At 49.2% G+C, this 27,554-nt stretch overlaps 3 protein-coding genes across 3 annotated transcripts; all 3 read right to left on the bottom strand.

The window, feature by feature from the left end:
* Positions 1 to 362: 362 nt before the first annotated feature.
* Positions 363 to 2,476, bottom strand: LOC148592932 (polycystin family receptor for egg jelly-like; the record flags this gene model as incomplete). The annotated part of the gene is made up of 2 exons (XM_088533042.1): positions 2,449 to 2,476; positions 363 to 1,425 (listed from the first exon to the last, which is right to left on the bottom strand). Coding segments are annotated over exons 1-2 (1,091 nt in total), but the record flags the coding sequence as incomplete, so codon positions are not given.
* Positions 2,477 to 8,627: 6,151 nt separating this feature from the next.
* Positions 8,628 to 11,044, bottom strand: LOC148592933 (polycystin family receptor for egg jelly-like). Its single transcript, XM_088533023.1, has 3 exons — positions 11,017 to 11,044; positions 8,931 to 9,993; positions 8,628 to 8,694 (listed from the first exon to the last, which is right to left on the bottom strand). The coding sequence occupies exons 1-3, from the start codon at positions 11,042 to 11,044 to the stop codon at positions 8,628 to 8,630; spliced, it is 1,158 nt and encodes a 385-aa protein (XP_088389149.1).
* Positions 11,045 to 14,957: 3,913 nt separating this feature from the next.
* LOC148592934 (polycystin family receptor for egg jelly-like) lies at positions 14,958 to 19,612 on the bottom strand. Its single transcript, XM_088533024.1, has 3 exons — positions 19,585 to 19,612; positions 17,545 to 18,561; positions 14,958 to 15,040 (listed from the first exon to the last, which is right to left on the bottom strand). Exons 1-3 carry the CDS (start codon positions 19,610 to 19,612, stop codon positions 14,958 to 14,960), a joined length of 1,128 nt encoding a protein of 375 aa, XP_088389150.1.
* Positions 19,613 to 27,554: the final 7,942 nt, after the last annotated feature.

Here is a 27,554-nt window from a genome sequence, read left to right on the forward strand (position 1 = left end):
GTTTACGGTGCATCTCTCTCACCTCGTCTTCCGTCTCCATTGCTTTATCTGGCTTAAAGTCAGAATAATTTTCCTGAGTTGGCCACGGAATACTTTGACAATATTTGTGAAGGAGTGTACTCAGGGCTGAGAAAAATAGGATTTTTAGCGGTTGGAAAAAGAAGATGTTCTTTGCAAAGGAGACTGAAGATGCTAAAAGCCACTGATGTGAGGTCTCTTGGCCATAAGACAAGCCATAGAAGACAATAAAAAATGAAGACAGCCCCGTTACAACTGTAATTAATGTCCAGGAGAGGCAGACACATCCCTGGCAAAAAACTAATGCTGGTCTCTTGCGAAAGAACAAGGGGACAGCGCTTTGCGGTCTCTTCTGTCTCTGAATGTTGTCCCCTTCTAATGCATTAAAACGTTCCTTCTGGGAATACCTAAATGAGGAAATGATGAGCATCTGCACAGGTATCGTAATCAAAGCCCTTTCGGCTGCTAATGCTATTGATCTCATAACGCTCACAGGTAGTGGGGATTCTTCCTTTTTGTCAGCCCTAAAGAACATAAAATTAACAAGCAGGTTCAGTAGTAACATTGCCAAACAGCACGTTAACCTTTGGAGCCTGCTGAAAGTGCCGGTGCCAGGATGAGCAAAAACTGAGAACCAGAGGTGACCATCTCTCAGCTTTGCTTCAAGATTAATCAAAAAATAGTCAATTCTGCCGAGACGTGCTTTTGGGCTCATGGCAAGGAATGTCCTTTGGAGTAAGCCGTCATCCTTGTTGAGCGCAAGCCACTTGCGGCAAATAAAGAACCAGGTCTTGTTGGTGTCCACGTTTTCAACTTTTGCTCTGCTCAGGAACCAGCTTGGAGAAGGCCCGTTGTTGTTGTGCCAGACCCTTAAGGCACAAATATCTCCCAGATCTTTCTCTGCAGTTAGCAAAAATGTATCGGTGCTTCCCTGATGGAATGACGGAAGATGTGGGTGTCGTAAGCAAAAGGCGTCACTTGTGCCATCCTGCCCAACGAGTTGAAGAAAAACATCTGCGGTGGTTCCAGCTCCTAAGCGACTCCCTGTGTACAACGTGACCGCAAAGTGCACTTTATCAAAAGGCTCCTTGTCTGGCAGAATGGGGTTCTTGTCCTCTGTGTCCTTGTCAGCCTTGTCTTTTGTCATGGCCCAGAGGGCCAAAACAAGGTAGGCTAGAAAAATTAGCACAACTGTTAAAAGGGGCACAGGGTTTTGAGTTATGGCTGCTCCCAAAGCTTTTTCCACATTCACAGCGTTGGGCATCACTATTACTTTGGCTGCCAGCCACGTGATGTTGAAAGTGACTATGTTTGACACTGTGCCTTTTACAAGTGTTTTGTGCTCCAGCAGTGCTCTTGCAATTCCTGATGGATAACCTATCCGAGGGAGAAGGTTCTTGTCAAATTCTTGAAGCACAGCGGAAATCACAGCATCGCTGGCCAATTTGGAATCATTCTCCTTTTCCAGCTTTGGATAAAAACAATTCTTGCATATTATTATGGCAGAGGAAGTAGCGGCAGCATTCCAATTTTCCTTTTTGGTGAGAGGGAAAGCCCTGTTTTTGGCTTCCATTCCAGTTCCTACTTCTCCAGGGAAAACTATGCTCGCCACTAGCATCTCACCAAGCTGTGGAAGAGCAGGTACAGCACAGAAGTTGCTCTGGAAAGTCAAAAAATTGTAGGAACTGAAGCAACCTCCTCTACCCTGTGTGTCCTGCAGCCTGTAGGCCAGTGCCCTAAGTGCAAGAGGCTGAAGACTCGAGGAGAGGCCAAGGGGCTGGTGAGGAACACTAAGGAGCTTGGAGCTGATCCTGAGACCACGCTGTAAGTTAAGCTTGACTTTGAGAGAACACTTGTAGCTGATGTGCCGCATCTGCTCAATGCTGACTGAAGCTAAACGGAGCACATGGTGCCTGTAGCGTACAGTCGAACCGTAGTTGGAGTGGGTTGCACATGTGGGTTGCACCTCGACTCCTGGGTAAGCAGACGGTGGTAGTGCCTCTTCATGATCGTTGCTGGGAAGAAGGGCAGATGAGTTGCTTCCGTGGCTGCTAAAACGGTATTGCCACTTTGCACTCTGGAGGCGTGCACACCAGCCCAGCTCTACTGCCTCCCCGCCGCGGGTCGGGTGAATGTGTGGGCCAAATCCTGGCAGTCGTATATCCTGCCCGCACATCTCAATGCTCAAGTTGTGATGAAGGCCTCCAGGAGCAGAGCATGAAGCTGATGAGCACTGCATTGTAATGAAGCTGGAGGCTGTGGCTGGTGGCGTTCTTCCAGGCAGGAGGGTTGCCTGCAGCACAAGCTGCCCAGACCAGCAAGGTGTATTCTTCCCCCAGGCAGGGTTGATGTAGCAGGAGCAATGCAGTGGGGGCTGTGGCTGCAGTTGTGCTCCAGGGGCTGGCTGGTAACCCTGATTCATGGGCTTACTCCATAAGCAGGAGATGCCGTGCTCCATGCCCGGTCTCTGTGAGACGTGTCTGTGAGGGCTCAGGGAGACGACGAGGAGGGACGAGGGTTGCAGAAGGGGAGCAGCATCCCGCAAGGCTGGAGGGCAGCCGCCGGGAAGCCAGAGGAGCAGAAGGGCCAGCGCTGGCGCCGCCACCGCTTGGCCGAAGGAGAGCCGTGGCCCGAGAGCCATTGGTGCTGCTGCTGCACGAAGCAGGCGCGCTGGGCTCCAGAGGTGCCCTCAGGGCCGCTTGCCCTGCGCTGGGCACCTTGGGTCCCGAGGGCATCAAGGAAGCAGGTGGCCCCTGGCGACGACACCCAACAATGGGGCTTCCCATCCCCTCTGAGGCGTGGGGGGTGCCGCCCAGCTCCTTCTATTGCCCCCCGCTCTGGAACAAACCACCCCCTGAAACCTGCTTGCCCAAAGCTGCAGCTCTGCCCACGTCCCAGGTGGCCCTGACCCTGGCTGGCCACCGGCGACCCCCAGGGGCTCCCCCTTCATGAGGCGGGAGGCGTTGTGGATGCTGCGGAGGTGCTGTGGGGCCGCTCTTGGGCGGATGGAGTTGGCAAAGCAGGGTCATGGTGCCCCTGAGGGACTGCAGGCTGAGGGCCGCTGCACGGCGGGCAGGGGCCTTTAGCACCCTGTGCGGTTTGTGCTTCCTCCCTGCCTGTCCTCCTCCCGCTAAGCGGGTCCTCACAGGGAGGCCGATGCGAGCCGAGGCTGCTGTGGCCATGTGCTGCGAGTGCCGCGGAGCCCCTGCCCGCTGCCCTCCGCAGAACGGGCGCTGGCGCGAGGGCGGCCCGTGTTGTGAGGCGGCTGCGAGCGGCCCTCACGCGGGTGGCCCCTGCCAGCCCCTCACAGGCTTCTCCCCGGCCGGGTGCCTTTGGGGCGAGCTCTGCGCTGCCTCCTGCTCTGGGTCCAGCTCTGCCCACGCTCGCTGCTTGCTCCGCAGAGGCTCCTGGGCCCTGGTGCTCTGCTCCTTGTCAGCGCTCACTTTGCAGCCATGGTGCCTGCTGCAGCATCTTCTCCCCTTCCCACTCTGCTGCTTATGTTCTTAGGTACCTGTACACGTATCTCCTTCTTTCCTTCTTGGCAGTTCCTACCGCAAGCCTGTGGCATTTTCCACATTTAACACTGCCAGAGAGAGTCCGTGTTAGTGAGAATTAGTCGGCGAGAGCCGCGACTTGGAGCGGGAGCCTCCTCTGCGGTGACTCAGAGTTTGCTGTCATGTTACCAGTTAAACAGACACAAAAAGCAAAGCCGAAAACGAGCAAGCAAAAAAAGCTAGGAATCAACCCAGAGAATATTTGTATTTGGGAAAAAGTTCTATTAATGAGGGCCTTCTTCAGGAAATACCAAGAGGTGCAAGGAGGTGTCAGCATGACACGCGCTCATCCACAAGAAAAGGTTAGGTAGGTCAGGAGGCTTAACAACGTTCTGGGGAATCTTTGGGGAGTATGAGAGGTTGGTGAGCTCCAGAGCTCTGGAAAAGTCCCTTGAGCAATAGCAGGTGTGCAAAGAGTGACCTGGAAGAAGCAGAGGGTCCTGAGAGCCAGCAGAGGCTCCACAAGGGACACGGCTCTGGGTAAAGAAGCACCAGATCCTGTTAGTAAACTCTTGTCTTAAAGCAGGGGCAAAGGGCCAGTCTTTGGCCTTGGCCAGAGCTGGCTAAAGTGTCTGGGCAGGGTCTCTGTCTTCTGCAAGCGTCTCTCAAGAAATACAGCTTGTGAGTGCTTGAGACAGGGCTTTTTTACTTCAGGTTGTTCAGGAAAGAAGGCTTCAGCAAGGCCCGTGCATGTGTGCCTGCAGGTTTCAGCCAAATGGAACCAGAAGCTTGTGGCCTCACACATGTGACCTTCATGCAAGGCTTGTGAGAAAAAGTGGCTGGCTGAGACGAGAAGGGGATACCTCAGAAGCCAGCTGCCACATGGCCACTAAGGCAAGGCGTGAGTAGAGAGCAATAAATAAATAAATACATAGCCTTCTTTCAGAGAGCTATGCTAAATACTCCATCTGCAGGGCAAAGCTCCAGCCAGTCAGCTCTTGCTACTCGACACTGGAAAATCCCCCACTAGACATAAACTACATAAACTCATGCCTTAAAGAAGCCAGGATCTCCATCATCCTACTAAGTTAACTCTTCCCTGAAAATAAAGTTTCTCTTTTCCTCCTTTGGCTTGCTTACTTTTGAATTTGCCTTGCATGTGTGAATGCAAAGAAGTTCAGTATCGTCTGTTTTCTAGCAGTTGTCTTTCTCTGTTACAGGGTGCAACCTGGAGCAATAAGGAGACCCTAGGAGATGGTGAGGGCTGTCTCTCCAAGTTAAAAGCAGCAGATGCAAGTTTTACCAAGTGTAACCTTTACTTCTTCACCTGGATACTGCTGGATGATGTCTTAAAGCCTGGGACTGCTTTCACCTACAAGACAGTTCCCATTTGAAACAAACAAAAAAGCAAACAAAGAAGCAGGCAAAACAAGCCCCTTTCAGGAATTTATGTAGAGGTAAATGCTCTACATGGCAAGCTCTAATGCGCTGGTTTCTGCAGCAATGGCACTTGCCATCGCTAATGGATTGGAGCTGCTTGGCGCTGGAAGTTCAGTGTGGCTCAACAGAGAGCTGGACAGTGCAGTGAGAAGAATGATGATGCTGGCAAAATCACAGGCACTGAGTGAGCTGGAGAAGCTCCATGTATGTGCACTGGATGTGTTTGCCAATGGGTGAGTGACAGGCCATTTGGGGAAAGGGGCGGGAGTTGGTTTGATCAGCACGAATGTTTTTGCTGTCGCTGCGTACAAAGTGGGCATGTATGGCATGCGCTGTTGTGCTGGCACCTTTTGTGCTGTTGGAAAGTGTGGAGATTGTAGGAAGCACAGATGGAAGCGCAGGGCGGTTGTGTTACGACCTGAGATTATTGGGATGTAGCAAAGGGTCAAGATGACCTCTAGACAGTTGCTCCTGAATTCCGCTCAAGTGTATGCACCATGGCTGGTGCCAGCAGCAGCCCTGGGCAAGCAAATGGTGTGTTCCTGCTACATCATAGGATCAGACATTCCTTTCTTAACATTTTTCATAGCTCCTTGAACAGAATAAGTTATTTACAACTGAGAAACTGTTTAGCTGCTCCCAAGGACCAGTATAATACCACGCAGACTAGAGGCCACCGAAGCAGAGCCCCAGACTTTTCTATTTAGCTCTGTTGTCTCCCTGTGGCAAAAGGTTGGTTTCCTCTGTAAAATGGAGAGCTAGCAGAGTGTCAGAAGCACAATGGGCATCACTCTCTTGTTCAGTATCATGAAGGTAGGTCTTGGTGGACAGCAAGGCACACATTTCACTTTTCTTGTCTGTCAAGCAAAGGGATGAGCACAGATTTATGAACAAAGGTAAAATATGAGGGAAATGTTTGGAGCCCTTTTTCCTGTTGGCTTGATTGCCGCTCAAGGGTGAAGAGAGCTGACGTTTTCATGCCTGTGCAGCTAGCTGAAGCATAGCGGGTCCGTATACAAAGTCAGCTCCTTCAGAGCTGAGAGTGGACAATCTGTCGCCTCCACAATTTGGGCCACTCTCATGTTTTGAGAAAGAGAGTAATGCAAGAAAGAGCAGCCAAGAGAGGAAATGCTTTCGGTTTGCTAGAGAAACATGCAATTTGGCATCCGCTGGGCAATTTAGCCCGTCACTTCTTGGGAAGTAGCCTGGCAAGCGCATGAGAAACCTCCTGATGACAGAGGGATAGGAAGGCGCCTGCATCCCTTTTAACAAAGGGCTTTTGGAACTGCATCGTATTAGTCACTGCCCAAATGGAACTCTAGAGAATGGAGAGATTCCCTTTTCTCCAGCTTTCCAGGCCAAAGCTTATCCCTTGACAGCCATGACAGGACTGGTCTTGTATGGCTTTCTTACAATTCATGCAGCCAGGGCATCTTCTCAGCCCAAGTACTTGATCATTATGGCAATTCTAACAGTGGACTTTGGAGTCCTGAATTTGCGTCTTGGCATGGCGAGCGATGCTATAAAAAGGCAGGTGAAGTCCACAAGAGTTTGGCACATTTTTTCAGAAGCTCTTTGGAAGTCATGCTAGATCTCTAGCACGTGCACCCAAAACAAACAAACAAACAAACAAAAAAAAACCCAAGGGAATTCTTGTCACATTTTACCATCTAACCCCAGTGAAGTTTTCACTTAAACAGTGTCCCCCCTCCTAGGGTACCTTTTCATTGGAATCACAAAAGAAGGGAAAACGATGCCTTCTATCCCAACTCAGGTACTGCAGATTGATCCCAGTGGGCAGGGCTGGTTGGATCTGCAATATAAGAATCCTATTGTCTCTTTCCAAAAAGAAGAGACAGAGATGGGGTTACAGATACTAATTGTAGTCCAGCTCTGAGCTTTCAAACTGGCAGCATGCCCTTTGATGAGCTCCTACCACCTCTGCCCAGAAATGCTTCCCCCGCTCCCCGAAGAAACCAAAATATCCTCCCTGCGCCACAAAGCAACTGGGGAAGAGACTCCCTCCGTGAGCTGCTGCCTGCATCCTGTCACTGCCTCTCTGGAAGGAGCCAGAAAGAAAAGCAACAGCAATGCCACTTAAGCCCAGAACCGAAGACTTAAGCCCAGTAAGCCTTGCAAAAAGGCTTGTGACTATATATGTGTCCTTTTTTTTTTTTTTTCCAAATTTTTAATAAATAGATAAGAGATATCTTTAAAAAGATATTGTACTGGTGTCCCACTTATCAATGGCTTTGCACTTTGTTTTTCCCAGGAAAAGAGCAGCGGGACAAGAAATCAGGTTTTGCACTTCTTTCTCCTGTGCTGGTTGATCCTCGTTGGAGAGTTCACTCCTTCACTAGGTAAGGGTATGTTGCTGTGTGCTCTCCTTTTATGCTTTTTTCTTTTTTTCTGCGAGTCTCTGTATTTCCCCTCTCAGAGCAGGGGCTTCCTTGGAGAAGGAGGCTGGGCAGCTTTCTTTTGGACTAAGAGTGTGGTGCAGAAGCAAGTTTAAGACAAGGATAGTGCTGGGGAAGATGAGCAGTTGCACTGCAGCCGTGGCTGCTCCCAATGGCAGCAGTTAAGCCATTGGGCTTGACTGACTTGCGCTTGGTTTCGTAAACTGCCAGGTAAGAGAGGATGTTAGAGTGTTACCGGAATCAAACGTTCGTTTGCGTTCGGGGATACTCCAGTAATGGCCTTTTGTGCCTTGGAGGGTAAAAGAAATCCCTCCATTAACGTGCCCTTAGAGCTTTCTTGGGCAAGCAGCATTCTATGGAAAGGCCATTTTACACTCTTTATACTATTGGAGAGGCTGACATGGATGCCTTGCAAAAGTAAAAAGTGTATGAGTTTCACACACATACAAATGTAAATGTGCTGTTAGTGTTAAGAACTCCTAATTTAACTGTGCTGGGTCAAAGCACAATAAATCATCCTCTCGTCTTTTATTGCTTATGCTTTGAGGAGCAAAGGTTTTATCAGCATTTTCAGAGCACTCACCTTTTTTAGCTCTCTCTTAGTTTAGCTTAGCATAGATCCGCTCATGGCCTCTTTGCCAGAGGCCAGATTACCCCTCATAGCCTTGTTCTCCAGTCATTGTCTATGTAAAAGAGGTATCAGCTGCCATGACGGGAAAGTACCACTGAGGTAGATACAAGGCCAAAATTTGGGAGAAAACCAGAACAGAGTCCAAAGCAAGTGGCTGAGTGTTAAGAACTCCTTAAAATTTACTAATCAATTCAGGCAAGAATGACTAATTAAGTTAAACAATGATGAGCATTTATTTGAAAAGTACAAAGCACAGAGTGCTAAATACAATATCCCACGTTGCTCATATGACCAGATAAACCACTTTTCCCCATTTATTTTTCTGTCCCTGAGCCCCAAATGTCAGTGATGTCTCCTCTGAGGCTGAAATTGATGGGATGAAATAAGTTGAATTTCCCAATAGCTGCTCCCTTCTTAAACCTTATGACCTTTAAAGAAGCAAAAAGTAATAATATTGACTTCAACCCTAAGTGGATGATACTGGAACTATTCTTAAGATAATCTTTCCTTTCTCGGCGTCTGGTGTGGCGTTCACGTGCAATGTAAGTGAAGGGAAAGATTTGAACAAGTTTACGGTGCATCTCTCTCACCTCGTCTTCCGTCTCCATTGCTTTATCTGGCTTAAAGTCAGAATAATTTTCCTGAGTTGGCCACGGAATACTTTGACAATATTTGTGAAGGAGTGTACTCAGGGCTGAGAAAAATAGGATTTTTAGCGGTTGGAAAAAGAAGATGTTCTTTGCAAAGGAGACTGAAGATGCTAAAAGCCACTGATGTGAGGTCTCTTGGCCATAAGACAAGCCATAGAAGACAATAAAAAATGAAGACAGCCCCGTTACAACTGTAATTAATGTCCAGGAGAGGCAGACACATCCCTGGCAAAAAACTAATGCTGGTCTCTTGCGAAAGAACAAGGGGACAGCGCTTTGCGGTCTCTTCTGTCTCTGAATGTTGTCCCCTTCTAATGCATTAAAACGTTCCTTCTGGGAATACCTAAATGAGGAAATGATGAGCATCTGCACAGGTATCGTAATCAAAGCCCTTTCGGCTGCTAATGCTATTGATCTCATAACGCTCACAGGTAGTGGGGATTCTTCCTTTTTGTCAGCCCTAAAGAACATAAAATTAACAAGCAGGTTCAGTAGTAACATTGCCAAACAGCACGTTAACCTTTGGAGCCTGCTGAAAGTGCCGGTGCCAGGATGAGCAAAAACTGAGAACCAGAGGTGACCATCTCTCAGCTTTGCTTCAAGATTAATCAAAAAATAGTCAATTCTGCCGAGACGTGCTTTTGGGCTCATGGCAAGGAATGTCCTTTGGAGTAAGCCGTCATCCTTGTTGAGCGCAAGCCACTTGCGGCAAATAAAGAACCAGGTCTTGTTGGTGTCCACGTTTTCAACTTTTGCTCTGCTCAGGAACCAGCTTGGAGAAGGCCCGTTGTTGTTGTGCCAGACCCTTAAGGCACAAATATCTCCCAGATCTTTCTCTGCAGTTAGCAAAAATGTATCGGTGCTTCCCTGATGGAATAACGGAAGATGTGGGTGTCGTAAGCAAAAGGCGTCACTTGTGCCATCCTGCCCAACGAGTTGAAGAAAAACATCTGCGGTGGTTCCAGCTCCTAAGCGACTCCCTGTGTACAACGTGACCGCAAAGTGCACTTTATCAAAGGGCTCCTTGTCTGGCAGAATGGGGTTCTTGTCCTCGGTGTCCTTGTCAGCCTTGTCTTTTGTCATGGCCCAGAGGGCCAAAACAAGGTAGGCTAGAAAAATTAGCACAACTGTTAAAAGGGGCACAGGGTTTTGAGTTATGGCTGCTCCCAAAGCTTTTTCCACATTCACAGCGTTGGGCATCACTATTACTTTGGCTGCCAGCCACGTGATGTTGAAAGTGACTATGTTTGACACTGTGCCTTTTACAAGTGTTTTGTGCTCCAGCAGTGCTCTTGCAATTCCTGATGGATAACCTATCCGAGGGAGAAGGTTCTTGTCAAATTCTTGAAGCACAGCGGAAATCACAGCATCGCTGGCCAATTTGGAATCATTCTCCTTTTCCAGCTTTGGATAAAAACAATTCTTGCATATTATTATGGCAGAGGAAGTAGCGGCAGCATTCCAATTTTCCTTTTTGGTGAGAGGGAAAGCCCTGTTTTTGGCTTCCATTCCAGTTCCTACTTCTCCAGGGAAAACTATGCTCGCCACTAGCATCTCACCAAGCTGTGGAAGAGCAGGTACAGCACAGAAGTTGCTCTCGAAAGTCAAAAAATTGTAGGAACTGAAGCAACCTCCTCTACCCTGTGTGTCCTGCAGCCTGTAGGCCAGTGCCCTAAGTGCAAGAGGCTGAAGACTCGAGGAGAGGCGAAGGGGCTGGTGAGGAACACTAAGGAGCTTGGAGCTGATCCTGAGACCACGCTGTAAGTTAAGCTTGACTTTGAGAGAACACTTGTAGCTGATGTGCCGCATCTGCTCAATGCTGACTGAAGCTAAACGGAGCACATGGTGCCTGTAGCGTACAGTCGAACCGTAGTTGGAGTGGGTTGCACATGTGGGTTGCACCTCGACTCCTGGGTAAGCAGACGGTGGTAGTGCCTCTTCATGATCGTTGCTGGGAAGAAGGGCAGATGAGTTGCTTCCGTGGCTGCTAAAACGGTATTGCCACTTTGCACTCTGGAGGCGTGCACACCAGCCCAGCTCTACTGCCTCCCCGCCGCGGGTCGGGTGAATGTGTGGGCCAAATCCTGGCAGTCGTATATCCTGCCCGCACATCTCAATGCTCAAGTTGTGATGAAGGCCTCCAGGAGCAGAGCATGAAGCTGATGAGCACTGCATTGTAATGAAGCTGGAGGCTGTGGCTGGTGGCGTTCTTCCAGGCAGGAGGGTTGCCTGCAGCACAAGCTGCCCAGACCAGCAAGGTGTATTCTTCCCCCAGGCAGGGTTGATGTAGCAGGAGCAATGCAGTGGGGGCTGTGGCTGCAGTTGTGCTCCAGGGGCTGGCTGGTAACCCTGATTCATGGGCTTACTCCATAAGCAGGAGATGCCGTGCTCCATGCCCGGTCTCTGTGAGACGTGTCTGTGAGGGCTCAGGGAGACGACGAGGAGGGACGAGGGTTGCAGAAGGGGAGCAGCATCCCGCAAGGCTGGAGGGCAGCCGCCGGGAAGCCAGAGGAGCAGAAGGGCCAGCGCTGGCGCCGCCACCGCTTGGCCGAAGGAGAGCCGTGGCCCGAGAGCCATTGGTGCTGCTGCTGCGCGAAGCAGGCGCGCTGGGCTCCAGAGGTGCCCTCAGGGCCGCTTGCCCTGCGCTGGGCACCTTGGGTCCCGAGGGCATCAAGGAAGCAGGTGGCCCCTGGCGACGACACCCAACAATGGGGCTTCCCATCCCCTCTGAGGCGTGGGGGGTGCCGCCCAGCTCCTTCTATTGCCCCCCGCTCTGGAACAAACCACCCCCTGAAACCTGCTTGCCCAAAGCTGCAGCTCTGCCCACGTCCCAGGTGGCCCTGACCCTGGCTGGCCACCGGCGACCCCCAGGGGCTCCCCCTTCATGAGGCGGGAGGCGTTGTGGATGCTGCGGAGGTGCTGTGGGGCCGCTCTTGGGCGGATGGAGTTGGCAAAGCAGGGTCATGGTGCCCCTGAGGGACTGCAGGCTGAGGGCCGCTGCACGGCGGGCAGGGGCCTTTAGCACCCTGTGCGGTTTGTGCTTCCTCCCTGCCTGTCCTCCTCCCGCTAAGCGGGTCCTCACAGGGAGGCCGATGCGAGCCGAGGCTGCTGTGGCCATGTGCTGCGAGTGCCGCGGAGCCCCTGCCCGCTGCCCTCCGCAGAACGGGCGCTGGCGCGAGGGCGGCCCGTGTTGTGTGGCGGCTGCGAGCGGCCCTCACGCGGGTGGCCCCTGCCAGCCCCTCACAGGCTTCTCCCCGGCCGGGTGCCTTTGGGGCGAGCTCTGCGCTGCCTCCTGCTCTGGGTCCAGCTCTGCCCACGCTCGCTGCTTGCTCCGCAGAGGCTCCTGGGCCCTGGTGCTCTGCTCCTTGTCAGCGCTCACTTTGCAGCCATGGTGCCTGCTGCAGCATCTTCTCCCCTTCCCACTCTGCTGCTTATGTTCTTAGGTACCTGTACACGTATCTCCTTCTTTCCTTCTTGGCAGTTCCTACCGCAAGCCTGTGGCATTTTCCACATTTAACACTGCCAGAGAGAGTCCGTGTTAGTGAGAATTAGTCGGCGAGAGCCGCGACTTGGAGCGGGAGCCTCCTCTGCGGTGACTCAGAGTTTGCTGTCATGTTACCAGTTAAACAGACACAAAAAGCAAAGCCGAAAACGAGCAAGCAAAAAAAGCTAGGAATCAACCCAGAGAATATTTGTATTTGGGAAAAAGTTCTATTAATGAGGGCCTTCTTCAGGAAATACCAAGAGGTGCAAGGAGGTGTCAGCATGACACGCGCTCATCCACAAGAAAAGGTTAGGTAGGTCAGGAGGCTTAACAACGTTCTGGGGAATCTTTGGGGAGTATGAGAGGTTGGTGAGCTCCAGAGCTCTGGAAAAGTCCCTTGAGCAATAGCAGGTGTGCAAAGAGTGACCTGGAAGAAGCAGAGGGTCCTGAGAGCCAGCAGAGGCTCCACAAGGGACACGGCTCTGGGTAAAGAAGCACCAGATCCTGTTAGTAAACTCTTGTCTTAAAGCAGGGGCAAAGGGCCAGTCTTTGGCCTTGGCCAGAGCTGGCTAAAGTGTCTGGGCAGGGTCTCTGTCTTCTGCAAGCGTCTCTCAAGAAATACAGCTTGTGAGTGCTTGAGACAGGCCTTTTTTACTTCAGGTTGTTCAGGAAAGAAGGCTTCAGCAAGGCCCGTGCATGTGTGCCTGCAGGTTTCAGCCAAATGGAACCAGAAGCTTGTGGCCTCACACATGTGACCTTCATGCAAGGCTTGTGAGAAAAAGTGGCTGGCTGAGACGAGAAGGGGATACCTCAGAAGCCAGCTGCCACATGGCCACTAAGGCAAGGCGTGAGTAGAGAGCAATAAATAAATAAATACATAGCCTTCTTTCAGAGAGCTATGCTAAATACTCCATCTGCAGGGCAAAGCTCCAGACAGTCAGCTCTTCCTACTCGACACTGGAAAATCCCCCACTAGACATAAACTACATAAACTCATGCCTTAAAGAAGCCAGGATCTCCATCATCCTACTAAGTTAACTCTTCCCTGAAAATAAAGTTTCTCTTTTCCTCCTTTGGCTTGCTTACTTTTGAATTTTCCTTGCTTGTGTGAATGCAAAGAAGTTCAGTATCGTCTGTTTTCTAGCAGTTGTCTTTCTCTGTTACAGGGTGCAACCTGGAGCAATAAGGAGACCCTAGGAGATGGTGAGGGCTGTCTCTCCAAGTTAAAAGCAGCAGATGCAAGTTTTACCAAGTGTAACCTTTACTTCTTTACCTGGATACTGCTGGATGATGTCTTAAAGCCTGGGACTGCTTTCACCTACAAGACAGTTCCCATTTGAAACAAACAAAAAAGCAAACGAAGAAGCAGGCAAAACAAGCCCCTTTCAGGAATTTATGTAGAGGTAAATGCTCTACCTGGCAAGCTCTAATGCGCTGGTTTCTGCAGCAATGGCACTTGCCATCGCTAATGGATTGGAGCTGCTTGGCGCTGGAAGTTCAGTGTGGCTCAACAGAGAGCTGGACAGTGCAGTGAGAAGAATGATGATGCTGGCAAAATCACAGGCACTGAGTGAGCTGGAGAAGCTCCATGTATGTGCACTGGATGTGTTTGCCAATGGGTGAGTGACAGGCCATTTGGGGAAAGGGGCGGGAGTTGGTTTGATCAGCACGAATGTTTTTGCTGTCGCTGCGTACAAAGTGGGCATGTATGGCATGCGCTGTTGTGCTGGCACCTTTTGTGCTGTTGGAAAGTGTGGAGATTGTAGGAAGCACAGATGGAAGCGCAGGGCGGTTGTGTTACGACCTGAGATTATTGGGATGTAGCAAAGGGTCAAGATGACCTCTAGACAGTTGCTCCTGAATTCCGCTCAAGTGTATGCACCATGGCTGGTGCCAGCAGCAGCCCTGGGCAAGCAAATGGTGTGTTCCTGCTACATCATAGGATCAGACATTCCTTTCTTAACATTTTTCATAGCTCCTTGAACAGAATAAGTTATTTACAACTGAGAAACTGTTTAGCTGCTCCCAAGGACCAGTATAATACCACGCAGACTAGAGGCCACCGAAGCAGAGCCCCAGACTTTTCTATTTAGCTCTGTTGTCTCCCTGTGGCAAAAGGTTGGTTTCCTCTGTAAAATGGAGAGCTAGCAGAGTGTCAGAAGCACAATGGGCATCACTCTCTTGTTCAGTATCATGAAGGTAGGTCTTGGTGGACAGCAAGGCACACATTTCACTTTTCTTGTCTGTCAAGCAAAGGGATGAGCACAGATTTATGAACAAAGGTAAAATATGAGGGAAATGTTTGGAGCCCTTTTTCCTGTTGGCTTGATTGCCGCTCAAGGGTGAAGAGAGCTGACGTTTTCATGCCTGTGCAGCTAGCTGAAGCATAGCGGGTCTGTATACAAAGTCAGCTCCTTCAGAGCTGAGAGTGGACAATCTGTCGCCTCCACAATTTGGGCCACTCTCATGTTTTGAGAAAGAGAGTAATGCAAGAAAGAGCAGCCAAGAGAGGAAATGCTTTCGGTTTGCTAGAGAAACATGCAATTTGGCATCCGCTGGGCAATTTAGCCCGTCACTTCTTGGGAAGTAGCCTGGCAAGCGCATGAGAAACCTCCTGATGACAGAGGGATAGGAAGGCGCCTGCATCCCTTTTAACAAAGGGCTTTTGGAACTGCATCGTATTAGTCACTGCCCAAATGGAACTCTAGAGAATGGAGAGATTCCCTTTTCTCCAGCTTTCCAGGCCAAAGCTTATCCCTTGACAGCCATGACAGGACTGGTCTTGTATGGCTTTCTTACAGTTCATGCAGCCAGGGCATCTTCTCAGCCCAAGTACTTGATCATTATGGCAATTCTAACAGTGGACTTTGGAGTCCTGAATTTGCGTCTTGGCATGGCGAGCGATGCTATAAAGAGGCAGGTGAAGTCCACAAGAGTTTGGCACATTTTTTCAGAAGCTCTTTGGAAGTCATGCTAGATCTCTAGCACGTGCACCCAAAACAAACAAACAAACAAACAAACAAAAAAAAACCAAGGGAATTCTTGTCACATTTTACCATCTAACCCCAGTGAAGTTTTCACTTAAACAGTGTCCCCCCTCCTAGGGTACCTTTTCATTGGAATCACAAAAGAAGGGAAAAGGATGCCTTCTATCCCAACTCAGGTACTGCAGATTGATCCCAGTGGGCAGGGCTGGTTGGATCTGCAATATAAGAATCCTATTGTCTCTTTCCAAAAAGAAGAGACAGAGATGGGGTTACAGATACTAATTGTAGTCCAACTCTGAGCTTTCAAACTGGCAGCATGCCCTTTGATGAGCTCCTACCACCTCTGCCCAGAAATGCTTCCCCCGCTCCCCGAAGAAACCAAAATATCCTCCCTGCGCCACAAAGCAACTGGGGAAGAGACTCCCTCCGTGAGCTGCTGCCTGCATCCTGTCACTGCCTCTCTGGAAGGAGCCAGAAAGAAAAGCAACAGCAATGCCACTTAAGCCCAGAACCGAAGACTTAAGCCCAGTAAGCCTTGCAAAAAGGCTCGTGACTATATATGTGTCCTTTTTTTTTTTTCCAAATTTTTAATAAATAGATAAGAGATATCTTTAAAAAGATATTGTGCTGGTGTCCCACTTATCAATGGCTTTGCACTTTGTTTTTCCCAGGAAAAGAGCAGCGGGACAAGAAATCAGGTTTTGCACTTCTTTCTCCTGTGCTGGTTGATCCTCGTTGGAGAGTTCACTCCTTCACTAGGTAAGGGTATGTTGCTGTGTGCTCTCCTTTTATGCTTTTTTCTTTTTTTCTGCGAGTCTCTGTATTTCCCCTCTCAGAGCAGGGGCTTCCTTGGAGAAGGAGGCTGGGCAGCTTTATTTTGGACTAAAAGTGTGGTACAGAAGCAAGTTTAAGACAAGGATAGTGCTGGGGAAGATGAGCAGTTGCACTGCAGCCGTGGCTGCTCCGAATGGCAGCAGTTAAGCCATTGGGCTTGACTGACTTGCGCTTGGTTTCGTGAACTGCCAGGTAAGAGAGGATGTTAGAGTGTTACCGGAATCAAACGTTCGTTTGCGTTCGGGGATACTCCAGTAATGGCCTTTTGTGCCTTGGAGGGTAAAAGAAATCCCTCCATTAACGTGCCCTTAGAGCTTTCTTGGGCAAGCAGCATTCTATGGAAAGGCCATTTTACACTCTTTATACTATTGGAGAGGCTGACATGGATGCCTTGCAAAAGTAAAAAGTGTATGAGTTTCACACACATACAAATGTAAATGTGCTGTTAGTGTTAAGAACTCCTAATTTAACTGTGCTGGGTCAAAGCACAATAAATCATCCTCTCGTCTTTTATTGCTTATGCTTTGAGGAGCAAAGGTTTTATCAGCATTTTCAGAGCACTCACCTTTTTTAGCTCTCTCTTAGTTTAGCTTAGCATAGATCCACTCATGGCCTCTTTGCCAGAGGCCAGATTACCCCTCATAGCCTTGTTCTCCAGTCATTGTCTATGTAAAAGAGGTATCAGCTGCCATGACGGGAAAGTACCACTGAGGTAGATACAAGGCCAAAATTTGGGAGAAAACCAGAACAGAGTCCAAAGCAAGTGGCTGAGTGTTAAGAACTCCTTAAAATTTACTAATCAATTCAGGCAAGAATGACTAATTAAGTTAAACAATGATGAGCATTTATTTGAAAAGTACAAAGCACAGAGTGCTAAATACAATATCCCGCGTTGCTCATATGACCAGATAAACCACTTTTCCCCATTTATTTTTCTGTCCCTGAGCCCCAAATGTCAGTGATGTCTCCTCTGAGGCTGAAATTGATGGGATGAAATAAGTTGAATTTCCCAATAGCTGCTCCCTTCTTAAACCTTATGACCTTTAAAGAAGCAAAAAGTAATAATATTGACTTCAACCCTAAGTGGATGATACTGGAACTATTCTTAAGATAATCTTTCCTTTCTCGGCGTCTGGTGTGGCGTTCACGTGCAATGTAAGTGAAGGGAAAGATTTGAACAAGTTTACGGTGCATCTCTCTCACCTCGTCTTCCGTCTCCATTGCTTTATCTGGCTTAAAGTCAGAATAATTTTCCTGAGTTGGCCACGGAATACTTTGACAATATTTGTGAAGGAGTGTACTCAGGGCTGAGAAAAATAGGATTTTTAGCGGTTGGAAAAAGAAGATGTTCTTTGCAAAGGAGACTGAAGATGCTAAAAGCCACTGATGTGAGGTCTCTTGGCCATAAGACAAGCCATAGAAGACAATAAAAAATGAAGACAGCCCCGTTACAACTGTAATTAATGTCCAGGAGAGGCAGACACATCCCTGGCAAAAAACTAATGCTGGTCTCTTGCGAAAGAACAAGGGGACAGCGCTTTGCGGTCTCTTCTGTCTCTGAATGTTGTCCCCTTCTAATGCATTAAAACGTTCCTTCTGGGAATACCTAAATGAGGAAATGATGAGCATCTGCACAGGTATCGTAATCAAAGCCCTTTCGGCTGCTAATGCTATTGATCTCATAACGCTCACAGGTAGTGGGGATTCTTCCTTTTTGTCAGCCCTAAAGAACATAAAATTAACAAGCAGGTTCAGTAGTAACATTGCCAAACAGCACGTTAACCTTTGGAGCCTGCTGAAAGTGCCGGTGCCAGGATGAGCAAAAACTGAGAACCAGAGGTGACCATCTCTCAGCTTTGCTTCAAGATTAATCAAAAAATAGTCAATTCTGCCGAGACGTGCTTTTGGGCTCATGGCAAGGAATGTCCTTTGGAGTAAGCCGTCATCCTTGTTGAGCGCAAGCCACTTGCGGCAAATAAAGAACCAGGTCTTGTTGGTGTCCACGTTTTCAACTTTTGCTCTGCTCAGGAACCAGCTTGGAGAAGGCCCGTTGTTGTTGTGCCAGACCCTTAAGGCACAAATATCTCCCAGATCTTTCTCTGCAGTTAGCAAAAATGTATCGGTGCTTCCCTGATGGAATGACGGAAGATGTGGGTGTCGTAAGCAAAAGGCGTCACTTGTGCCATCCTGCCCAACGAGTTGAAGAAAAACATCTGCGGTGGTTCCAGCTCCTAAGCGACTCCCTGTGTACAACGTGACCGCAAAGTGCACTTTATCAAAGGGCTCCTTGTCTGGCGGAATGGGGTTCTTGTCCTTGGTGTCCTTGTCAGCCTTGTCTTTTGTCATGGCCCAGAGGGCCAAAACAAGGTAGGCTAGAAAAATTAGCACAACTGTTAAAAGGGGCACAGGGTTTTGAGTTATGGCTGCTCCCAAAGCTTTTTCCACATTCACAGCGTTGGGCATCACTATTACTTTGGCTGCCAGCCACGTGATGTTGAAAGTGACTATGTTTGACACTGTGCCTTTTACAAGTGTTTTGTGCTCCAGCAGTGCTCTTGCAATTCCTGATGGATAACCTATCCGAGGGAGAAGGTTCTTGTCAAATTCTTGAAGCACAGCGGAAATCACAGCATCGCTGGCCAATTTGGAATCATTCTCCTTTTCCAGCTTTGGATAAAAACAATTCTTGCATATTATTATGGCAGAGGAAGTAGCGGCAGCATTCCAATTTTCCTTTTTGGTGAGAGGGAAAGCCCTGTTTTTGGCTTCCATTCCAGTTCCTACTTCTCCAGGGAAAACTATGCTCGCCACTAGCATCTCACCAAGCTGTGGAAGAGCAGGTACAGCACAGAAGTTGCTCTGGAAAGTCAAAAAATTGTAGGAACTGAAGCAACCTCCTCTACCCTGTGTGTCCTGCAGCCTGTAGGCCAGTGCCCTAAGTGCAAGAGGCTGAAGACTCGAGGAGAGGCGAAGGGGCTGGTGAGGAACACTAAGGAGCTTGGAGCTGATCCTGAGACCACGCTGTAAGTTAAGCTTGACTTTGAGAGAACACTTGTAGCTGATGTGCCGCATCTGCTCAATGCTGACTGAAGCTAAACGGAGCACATGGTGCCTGTAGCGTACAGTCGAACCGTAGTTGGAGTGGGTTGCACATGTGGGTTGCACCTCGACTCCTGGGTAAGCAGACGGTGGTAGTGCCTCTTCATGATCGTTGCTGGGAAGAAGGGCAGATGAGTTGCTTCCGTGGCTGCTAAAACGGTATTGCCACTTTGCACTCTGGAGGCGTGCACACCAGCCCAGCTCTACTGCCTCCCCGCCGTGGGTCGGGTGAATGTGTGGCCCAAATCCTGGCAGTCGTATATCCTGCCCGCACATCTCAATGCTCAAGTTGTGATGAAGGCCTCCAGGAGCAGAGCATGAAGCTGATGAGCACTGCATTGTAATGAAGCTGGAGGCTGTGGCTGGTGGCGTTCTTCCAGGCAGGAGGGTTGCCTGCAGCACAAGCTGCCCAGACCAGCAAGGTGTATTCTTCCCCCAGGCAGGGTTGATGTAGCAGGAGCAATGCAGTGGGGGCTGTGGCTGCAGTTGTGCTCCAGGGGCTGGCTGGTAACCCTGATTCATGGGCTTACTCCATAAGCAGGAGATGCCGTGCTCCATGCCCGGTCTCTGTGAGACGTGTCTGTGAGGGCTCAGGGAGACGACGAGGAGGGACGAGGGTTGCAGAAGGGGAGCAGCATCCCGCAAGGCTGGAGGGCAGCCGCCGGGAAGCCAGAGGAGCAGAAGGGCCAGCGCTGGCGCCGCCACCGCTTGGCCGAGGGAGAGCCGTGGCCCGAGAGCCATTGGTGCTGCTGCTGCACGAAGCAGGCGCGCTGGGCTCCAGAGGTGCCCTCAGGGCCGCTTGCCCTGCGCTGGGCACCTTGGGTCCCGAGGGCATCAAGGAAGCAGGTGGCCCCTGGCGACGACACCCAACAATGGGGCTTCCCATCCCCTCTGAGGCGTGGGGGGGGCCGCCCGGCTCCTTCTATTGCCCCCCGCTCTGGAACAAACCACCCCCTGAAACCTGCTTGCCCAAAGCTGCAGCTCTGCCCACGTCCCAGGTGGCCCTGACCCTGGCTGGCCACTGGCAGCCCCCAGGGGCTCCCCCTTCATGAGGCGGGAGCCGTTGTGGATGCTGCGGAGGTGCTGTGGGGCCGCTCTTGGGCGGATGGAGTTGGCAAAGCAGGGTCATGGTGCCCCTGAGGGACTGCAGGCTGAGGGCCGCTGCACGGCGGGCAGGGGCCTTTAGCACCCTGTGCGGTTTGTGCTTCCTCCCTGCCTGTCCTCCTCCCGCTAAGCGGGTCCTCACAGGGAGGCCGATGCGAGCCGAGGCTGCTGTGGCCATGTGCTGCGAGTGCCGCGGAGCCCCTGCCCGCTGCCCTCCGCAGAACGGGCGCTGGCGCGAGGGCGGCCCGTGTTGTGTGGCGGCTGCGAGCGGCCCTCACGCGGGTGGCCCCTGCCAGCCCCTCACAGGCCTCTCCCAGGCCGGGTGCCTTTGGGGCGAGCTCTGCACTGCCTCCTGCTCTGGGTCCAGCTCTGCCCGCGCTCGCTACTTGCTCCGCAGAGGCTCCTGGGCCCAGGTGCTCTGCTCCTTGTCAGCGCTCACTTTGCAGCCATGCTGCCTGCTGCAGCATCTTCTCCCCTTCCCACTCTGCTGCTTATGTTCTTAGGTACCTGTACACGTATCTCCTTCTTTCCTTCTTGGCAGTTCCTACCGCAAGCCTGTGGCATTTTCCACATTTAACACTGCCAGAGAGAGTCCGTGTTAGTGAGAATTAGTCGGCGAGAGCCGCGACTTGGAGCGGGAGCCTCCTCTGCGGTGACTCAGAGTTTGCTGTCATGTTACCAGTTAAACAGACACAAAAACCAAAGCCGAAAACAAGCAAGCAAAAAAAGGTAGGAATCAATCCAGAGAATATTTGTATTTGGGAAAAAGTTCTATTAATGAGGGCCTTCTTCAGGAAATACCAAGAGGTGCAAGGAGGTGTCAGCATGACACGCGCTCATCCACAAGAAAAGGTTAGGTAGGTCAGGAGGCTTAACAACGTTCTGGGGAATCTTTGGGGAGTATGAGAGGTTGGTGAGCTCCAGAGCTCTGGAAAAGTCCCTTGAGCAATAGCAGGTGTGCAAAGAGTGACCTGGAAGAAGCAGAGGGTCCTGAGAGCCAGCAGAGGCTCCACAAGGGACACGGCTCTGGGTAAAGAAGCACCAGATCCTGTCAGTAAACTCTTGTCTTAAAGCAGGGGCAAAGGGCCAGTCTTTGGCCTTGGCCAGAGCTGGCTAAAGTGTCTGGGCAGGGTCTCTGTCTTCTGCAAGCGTCTCTCAAGAAATACAGCTTGTGAGTGCTTGAGACAGGGCTTTTTTACTTCAGGTTGTTCAGGAAAGAAGGCTTCAGCAAGGCCCGTGCATGTGTGCCTGCATGTTTCAGCCAAATGGAACCAGAAGCTTGTGGCCTCACACATGTGACCTTCATGCAAGGCTTGTGAGAAAAAGTGGCTGGCTGAGACGAGAAGGGGATACCTCAGAAGCCAGCTGCCACATGGCCACTAAGGCAAGGCGTGAGTAGAGAGCAATAAATAAATAAATAGCCTTCTTTCAGAGAGCTATGCTAAATACTCCATCTGCAGGGCAAAGCTCCAGCCAGTCAGCTCTTCCTACTCGACACTGGAAAATCCCCCACTAGACATAAACTACATAAACTCATGCCTTAAAGAAGCCAGGATCTCCATCATCCTACTAAGTTAACTCTTCCCTGAAAATAAAGTTTCTCTTTTCCTCCTTTGACTTGCTTACTTTTGAATTTGCCTTGCTTGTGTGAATGCAAAGAAGTTCAGTATCGTCTGTTTTCTAGCAGTTGTCTTTCTCTGTTACAGGGTGCAACCTGGAGCAATAAGGAGACCCTAGGAGATGGTGAGGGCTGTCTCTCCAAGTTAAAACAGCAGATGCAAGTTTTACCAAGTGTAACCTTTACTTCTTCAGCTGGATACTGCTGGATGATGTCTTAAAGCCTGGGACTGCTTTCACCTACAAGACAGTTCCCATTTGAAACAAACAAAAAAGCAAACGAAGAAGCAGGCAAAACAAGCCCCTTTCAGGAATTTATGTAGAGGTAAATGCTCTACTTGGCAAGCTCTAATGCGCTGGTTTCTGCAGCAATGGCACTTGCCATCGCTAATGGATTGGAGCTGCTTGGCGCTGGAAGTTCAGTGTGGCTCAACAGAGAGCTGGACAGTGCAGTGAGAAGAATGATGATGCTGGCAAAATCACAGGCACTGAGTGAGCTGGAGAAGCTCCATGTATGTGCACTGGATGTGTTTGCCAATGGGTGAGTGACAGGCCATTTGGGGAAAGGGGCGGGAGTTGGTTTGATCAGCACGAATCTTTTTGCTGTCGCTGCGTACAAAGTGGGCATGTATGGCATGTGCTGTTGTGCTGGCACCTTTTGTGCTGTTGGAAAGTGTGGAGATTGTAGGAAGCACAGATGGAAGCGCAGGGCGGTTGTGTTGCGACCTGAGATTATTGGGATGTAGCAAAGGGTCAAGATGACCTCTAGACAGTTGCTCCTGAATTCCGCTCAACTGTATGCACCATGGCTGGTGCCAGCAGCAGCCCTGGGCAAGCAAATGGTGTGTTCCTGCTACATCATAGGATCAGACATTCCTTTCTTAACATTTTTCATAGCTCCTTGAACAGAATAAGTTATTTACAACTGAGAAACTGTTTAGCTGCTCCCAAGGACCAGTATAATACCACGCAGACTAGAGGCCACAGAAGCAGAGCCCCAGACTTTTCTATTTAGCTCTGTTGTCTCCCTGTGGCAAAAGGTTGGTTTCCTCTGTAAAATGGAGAGCTAGCAGAGTGTCAGAAGCACAGTGGGCATCACTCTCTTGTTCAGTATCATGAAGGTAGGTCTTGGTGGACAGCAAGGCACACATTTCACTTTTCTTGTCTGTCTAGCAAAGGGATGAGCACAGATTTATGAACAAAGGTAAAATATGAGGGAAATGTTTGGAGCCCTTGTTCCTGTTGGCTTGATTGCCGCTCGAGGGTGAAGAGAGCTGACGTTTTCATGCCTGTGCAGCTAGCTGAAGCATAGCGGGTCTGTATACAAAGTCAGCTCCTTCAGAGCTGAGAGTGGACAATCTGTCGCCTCCACAATTTGGGCCACTCTCATGTTTTGAGAAAGAGAGTAATGCAAGAAAGAGCAGCAAAGAGAGGAAGTGCTTTCGGTTTGCTAGAGAAACATGCAATTTGGTATCCGCTGGGCAATTTAGCCCATCAGTTCTTGGGAAGTAGCCTGGCAAGCGCATGAGAAACCTCCTGATGACAGAGGGATAGGAAGGCACCTGCATCCCTTTTAACAAAGGGCTTTTGGAACTGCATCGTATTAGTCACTGCCCAAATGGAACTCTAGAGAATGGAGAGATTCCCTTTTCTCCAGCTTTCCAGGCCAAAGCTTATCCCTTGACAGCCATGACAGGACTGGTCTTGTATGGCTTTCTTACAGTTCATGCAGCCAGGGCATCTTCTCAGCCCAAGTACTTGATCATTATGGCAATTCTAACAGTGGACTTTGGAGTCCTGAATTTGCGTCTTGGCATGGCGAGCGATGCTATAAAAAGGCAGGTGAAGTCCACAAGAGTTTGGCACATTTTTTCAGAAGCTCTTTGGAAGTCATGCTAGATCTCTAGCACGTGCACCCAAAACAAACAAACAAACAAAAAAAAAAAAAACCAAGGGAATTCTTGTCACATTTTACCATCTAACCCCAGTGAAGTTTTCACTTAAACAGTGTCCCCCCTCCTAGGGTACCTTTTCATTGGAATCACAAAAGAAGGGAAAACGATGCCTTCTATCCCAACTCAGGTACTGCAGATTGATCCCAGTGGGCAGGGCTGGTTGGATCTGCAATATAAGAATCCTATTGTCTCTTTCCAAAAAGAAGAGACAGAGATGGGGTTACAGATACTAATTGTAGTCCAGCTCTGAGCTTTCAAACTGGCAGCATGCCCTTTGATGAGCTCCTACCACCTCTGCCCAGAAATGCTTCCCCCGCTCCCCGAAGAAACCAAAATATCCTCCCTGCGCCACAAAGCAACTGGGGAAGAGACTCCCTCCGTGAGCTGCTGCCTGCATCCTGTCACTGCCTCTCTGGAAGGAGGCAGAAAGAAAAGCAACAGCAATGCCACTTAAGCCCAGAACCAAGGACTTAAGCCCAGTAAGCCTTGCAAAAAGGCTTGTGACTATATATGTGTCCTTTTTTTTTTTTTTTTCCAAATTTTTAATAAATAGATAAGAGATATCATTAAAAAGATATTGTGCTGGTGTCCCACTTATCAATGGCTTTGCGCTTTGTTTTTCCCAGGAAAAGAGCAGCGGGACAAGAAATCAGGTTTTGCACTTCTTTCTCCTGTGCTGGTTGATCCTCGTTGGAGAGTTCACTCCTTCACTAGGTAAGGGTATGTTGCTGTGTGCTCTCCTTTTATGCTTTTTTCTTTTTTTCTGCAAGTCTCTGTATTTCCCCTCTCAGAGCAGGGGCTTCCTTGGAGAAGGAGGCTGGGCAGCTTTATTTTGGACTAAGAGTGTGGTACAGAAGCAAGTTTAAGACAAGGATAGTGCTGGGGAAGATGAGCAGTTGCACTGCAGCTGTGGCTGCTCCGAATGGCAGCAGTTAAGCCATTGGGCTTGACTGACTTGCGCTTGGTTTCGTGAGCTGCCAGGTAAGAGAGGATGTTAGAGTGTTACCGGAAGCAAACGTTCGTTTGCGTTCGGGGATACTCCAGTAATGGCCTTTTGTGCCTTGGAGGGTAAAAGAAATCCCTCCATTAACGTGCCCTTAGAGCTTTCTTGGGCAAGCAGCATTCTATGGAAAGGCCGTTTTACCCTCTTTATACTATTGGAGAGTCTGACATGGATGCCTTGCAAAAGTAAAAAACTGTATGAGTTTCACACACATACAAATGTAAATGTGCTGTTAGTGTTAAGAACTCCTACTTTAACTGTGCCGGGTCAAAGCACAATAAATCATCCTCTCGTCTTTTATTGCTTATGCTTTGAGGAGCAAAGGTTTTATCAGCATTTTCAGAGCACTCACCTTTTTTAGCTCTCTCTTAGTTTAGCTTAGCATAGTTTAGCTTAGCTTCCGCTCATGGCCTCTTTGCCAGAGGCCAGATTACCCCTCATAGCCTTGTTCTCCAGTCATTGTCTATGTAAAAGAGGTATCAGCTGCCATGACGGGAAAGTACCACTGAGGTAGATACAAGGCCAAAATTTGGGAGAAAACCAGAACAGAGTCCAAAGCAAGTGGCTGAGTGTTAAGAACTCCTTAAAATTTACTAATCAATTCAGGCAAGAATGACTAATTAAGTTAAACAATGATGAGCATTTATTTGAAAAGTACAAAGCACAGAGTGCTAAATACAATATCCCGCGTTGCTCATATGACCAGATAAACCACTTTTTCCCATTTATTTTTCTGTCCCTGAGCCCCAAATGTCAGTGATGTCTCCTCTGAGGCTGAAATTGATGGGATGAAATAAGTTGAATTTCCCAATAGCTGCTCCCTTCTTAAACCTTATGACCTTTAAAGAAGCAAAAAGTAATAATATTGACTTCAACCCTAAGTGGATGATACTGGAACTATTCTTAAGATAATCTTTCCTTTCTCGGCGTCTGGTGTGGCGTTCACGTGCAATGTAAGTGAAGGGAAAGATTTGAACAAGTTTACGGTGCATCTCTCTCACCTCCTCTTCCGTCTCCATTGCTTTATCTGGCTTAAAGTCAGAATAATTTTCCTGAGTTGGCCACGGAATACTTTGACAATATTTGTGAAGGAGTGTACTCAGGGCTGAGAAAAATAGGATTTTTAGCGGTTGGAAAAAGAAGATGTTCTTCGCAAAGGAGACTGAAGATGCTAAAAGCCACTGATGTGAGGTCTCTTGCCCATAAGACAAGCCATAGAAGACAATAAAAAATGAAGACAGCCCCGTTACAACTGTAATTAATGTCCAGGAGAGGCAGACACATCCCCGGCAAAAAACTAATGCTGGTCTCTTGCGAAAGAACAAGGGGACAGCGCTTTGTGGTGTCTTCTGTCTCTGAATGTTGTCCCCTTCTAATGCATTAAAACGTTCCTTCTGGGAATACCTAAATGAGGAAATGATGAGCATCTGCACCGGTATCGTAATCAAAGCCCTTTCGGCTGCTAATGCTATTGATCTCATAACGCTCACAGGTAGTGGGGATTCTTCCTTTTTGTCAGCCCTAAAGAACATAAAATTAACAAGCAGGTTCAGTAGTAACATTGCCAAACAGCACGTTAACCTTTGGAGCCTGCTGAAAGTGCCGGTGCCAGGATGAGCAAAAACTGAGAACCAGAGGTGACCATCTCTCAGCTTTGCTTCAAGATTAATCAAAAAATAGTCAATTCTGCCGAGACGTGCTTTTGGGCTCATGGCAAGGAATGTCCTTTGGAGTAAGCCGTCATCCTTGTTGAGCGCAAGCCACTTGCGGCAAATAAAGAACCAGGTCTTGTTGGTGTCCACGTTTTCAACTTTTGCTCTGCTCAGGAACCAGCTTGGAGAAGGCCCGTTGTTGTTGTGCCAGACCCTTAAGGCACAAATATCTCCCAAATCTTTCTCTGCAGTTAGCAAAAATGTATCGGTGCTTCCCTGATGGAATGACGGAAGATGTGGGTGTCGTAAGCAAAAGGCGTCACTTGTGCCATCCTGGCCAACGAGTTGAAGAAAAACATCTGCGGTGGTTCCAGCTCCTAAGCGACTGCCTGTGTACAACGTGACCGCAAAGTGCACTTTATCAAAGGGCTCCTTGTCTGGCAGAATGGGGTTCTTGTCCTCGGTGTCCTTGTCAGCCTTGTCTTTTGTCATGGCCCAGAGGGCCAAAACAAGGTAGGCTAGAAAAATTAGCACAACTGTTAAAAGGGGCACAGGGTTTTGAGTTATGGCTGCTCCCAAAGCTTTTTCCACATTCACAGCGTTGGGCATCACTATTACTTTGGCTGCCAACCACGTGATGTTGAAAGTGACTATGTTTGACACTGTGCCTTTTACAAGTGTTTTGTGCTCCAGCAGTGCTCTTGCAATTCCTGATGGATAACCTATCCGAGGGAGAAGGTTCTTGTCAAATTCTTGAAGCACAGCGGAAATCACAGCATCGCTGGCCAATTTGGAATCATTCTCCTTTTCCAGCTTTGGATAAAAACAATTCTTGCATATTATTATGGCAGAGGAAGTAGCGGCAGCATTCCAATTTTCCTTTTTGGTGAGAGGGAAAGCCCTGTTTTTGGCTTCCGTTCCAGTTCCTACTTCTCCAGGGAAAACTATGCTCGCCACTAGCATCTCACCAAGCTGTGGAAGAGCAGGTACAGCACAGAAGTTGCTCTGGAAAGTCAAAAAATTGTAGGAACTGAAGCAACCTCCTCTACCCTGTGTGTCCTGCAGCCTGTAGGCCAGTGCCCTAAGTGCAAGAGGCTGAAGACTCGAGGAGAGGCGAAGGGGCTGGTGAGGAACACTAAGGAGCTTGGAGCTGATCCTGAGACCACGCT

The sequence above is a fragment of the Tinamus guttatus genome, unplaced genomic scaffold (genome assembly GCF_059628265.1).
Source record: "Tinamus guttatus ecotype Peru unplaced genomic scaffold, ASM5962826v1 Tinamus_guttatus_pri_ptg000475l, whole genome shotgun sequence".
NCBI lineage: Eukaryota > Metazoa > Chordata > Aves > Tinamiformes > Tinamidae > Tinamus > Tinamus guttatus.

Excerpts from the sequence above, each read along its gene's own strand:
- LOC148592933 (XM_088533023.1), bottom strand. The coding sequence starts at position 11,044 with ATGGAGCACGGCATCTCCTGCTTATGGA. Across the intron at positions 9,994-11,016 it reads CGGCATCTCCTGCTTATGGA|AATTTGACAAGAACCTTCTC; the intron begins GTAAGCCCATGA and ends CTGTGCTTCAAG. Across the intron at positions 8,695-8,930 it reads ATTCAGAGACAGAAGAGACC|CCCTGAGTACACTCCTTCAC; the intron begins GCAAAGCGCTGT and ends TATTTTTCTCAG.
- LOC148592934 (XM_088533024.1), bottom strand. The coding sequence starts at position 19,612 with ATGGAGCACGGCATCTCCTGCTTATGGA. Across the intron at positions 18,562-19,584 it reads CGGCATCTCCTGCTTATGGA|AATTTGACAAGAACCTTCTC; the intron begins GTAAGCCCATGA and ends CTGTGCTTCAAG. Across the intron at positions 15,041-17,544 it reads TAGGTATTCCCAGAAGGAAC|CATCGCTCGCCATGCCAAGA; the intron begins GTTTTAATGCAT and ends GCCTCTTTATAG.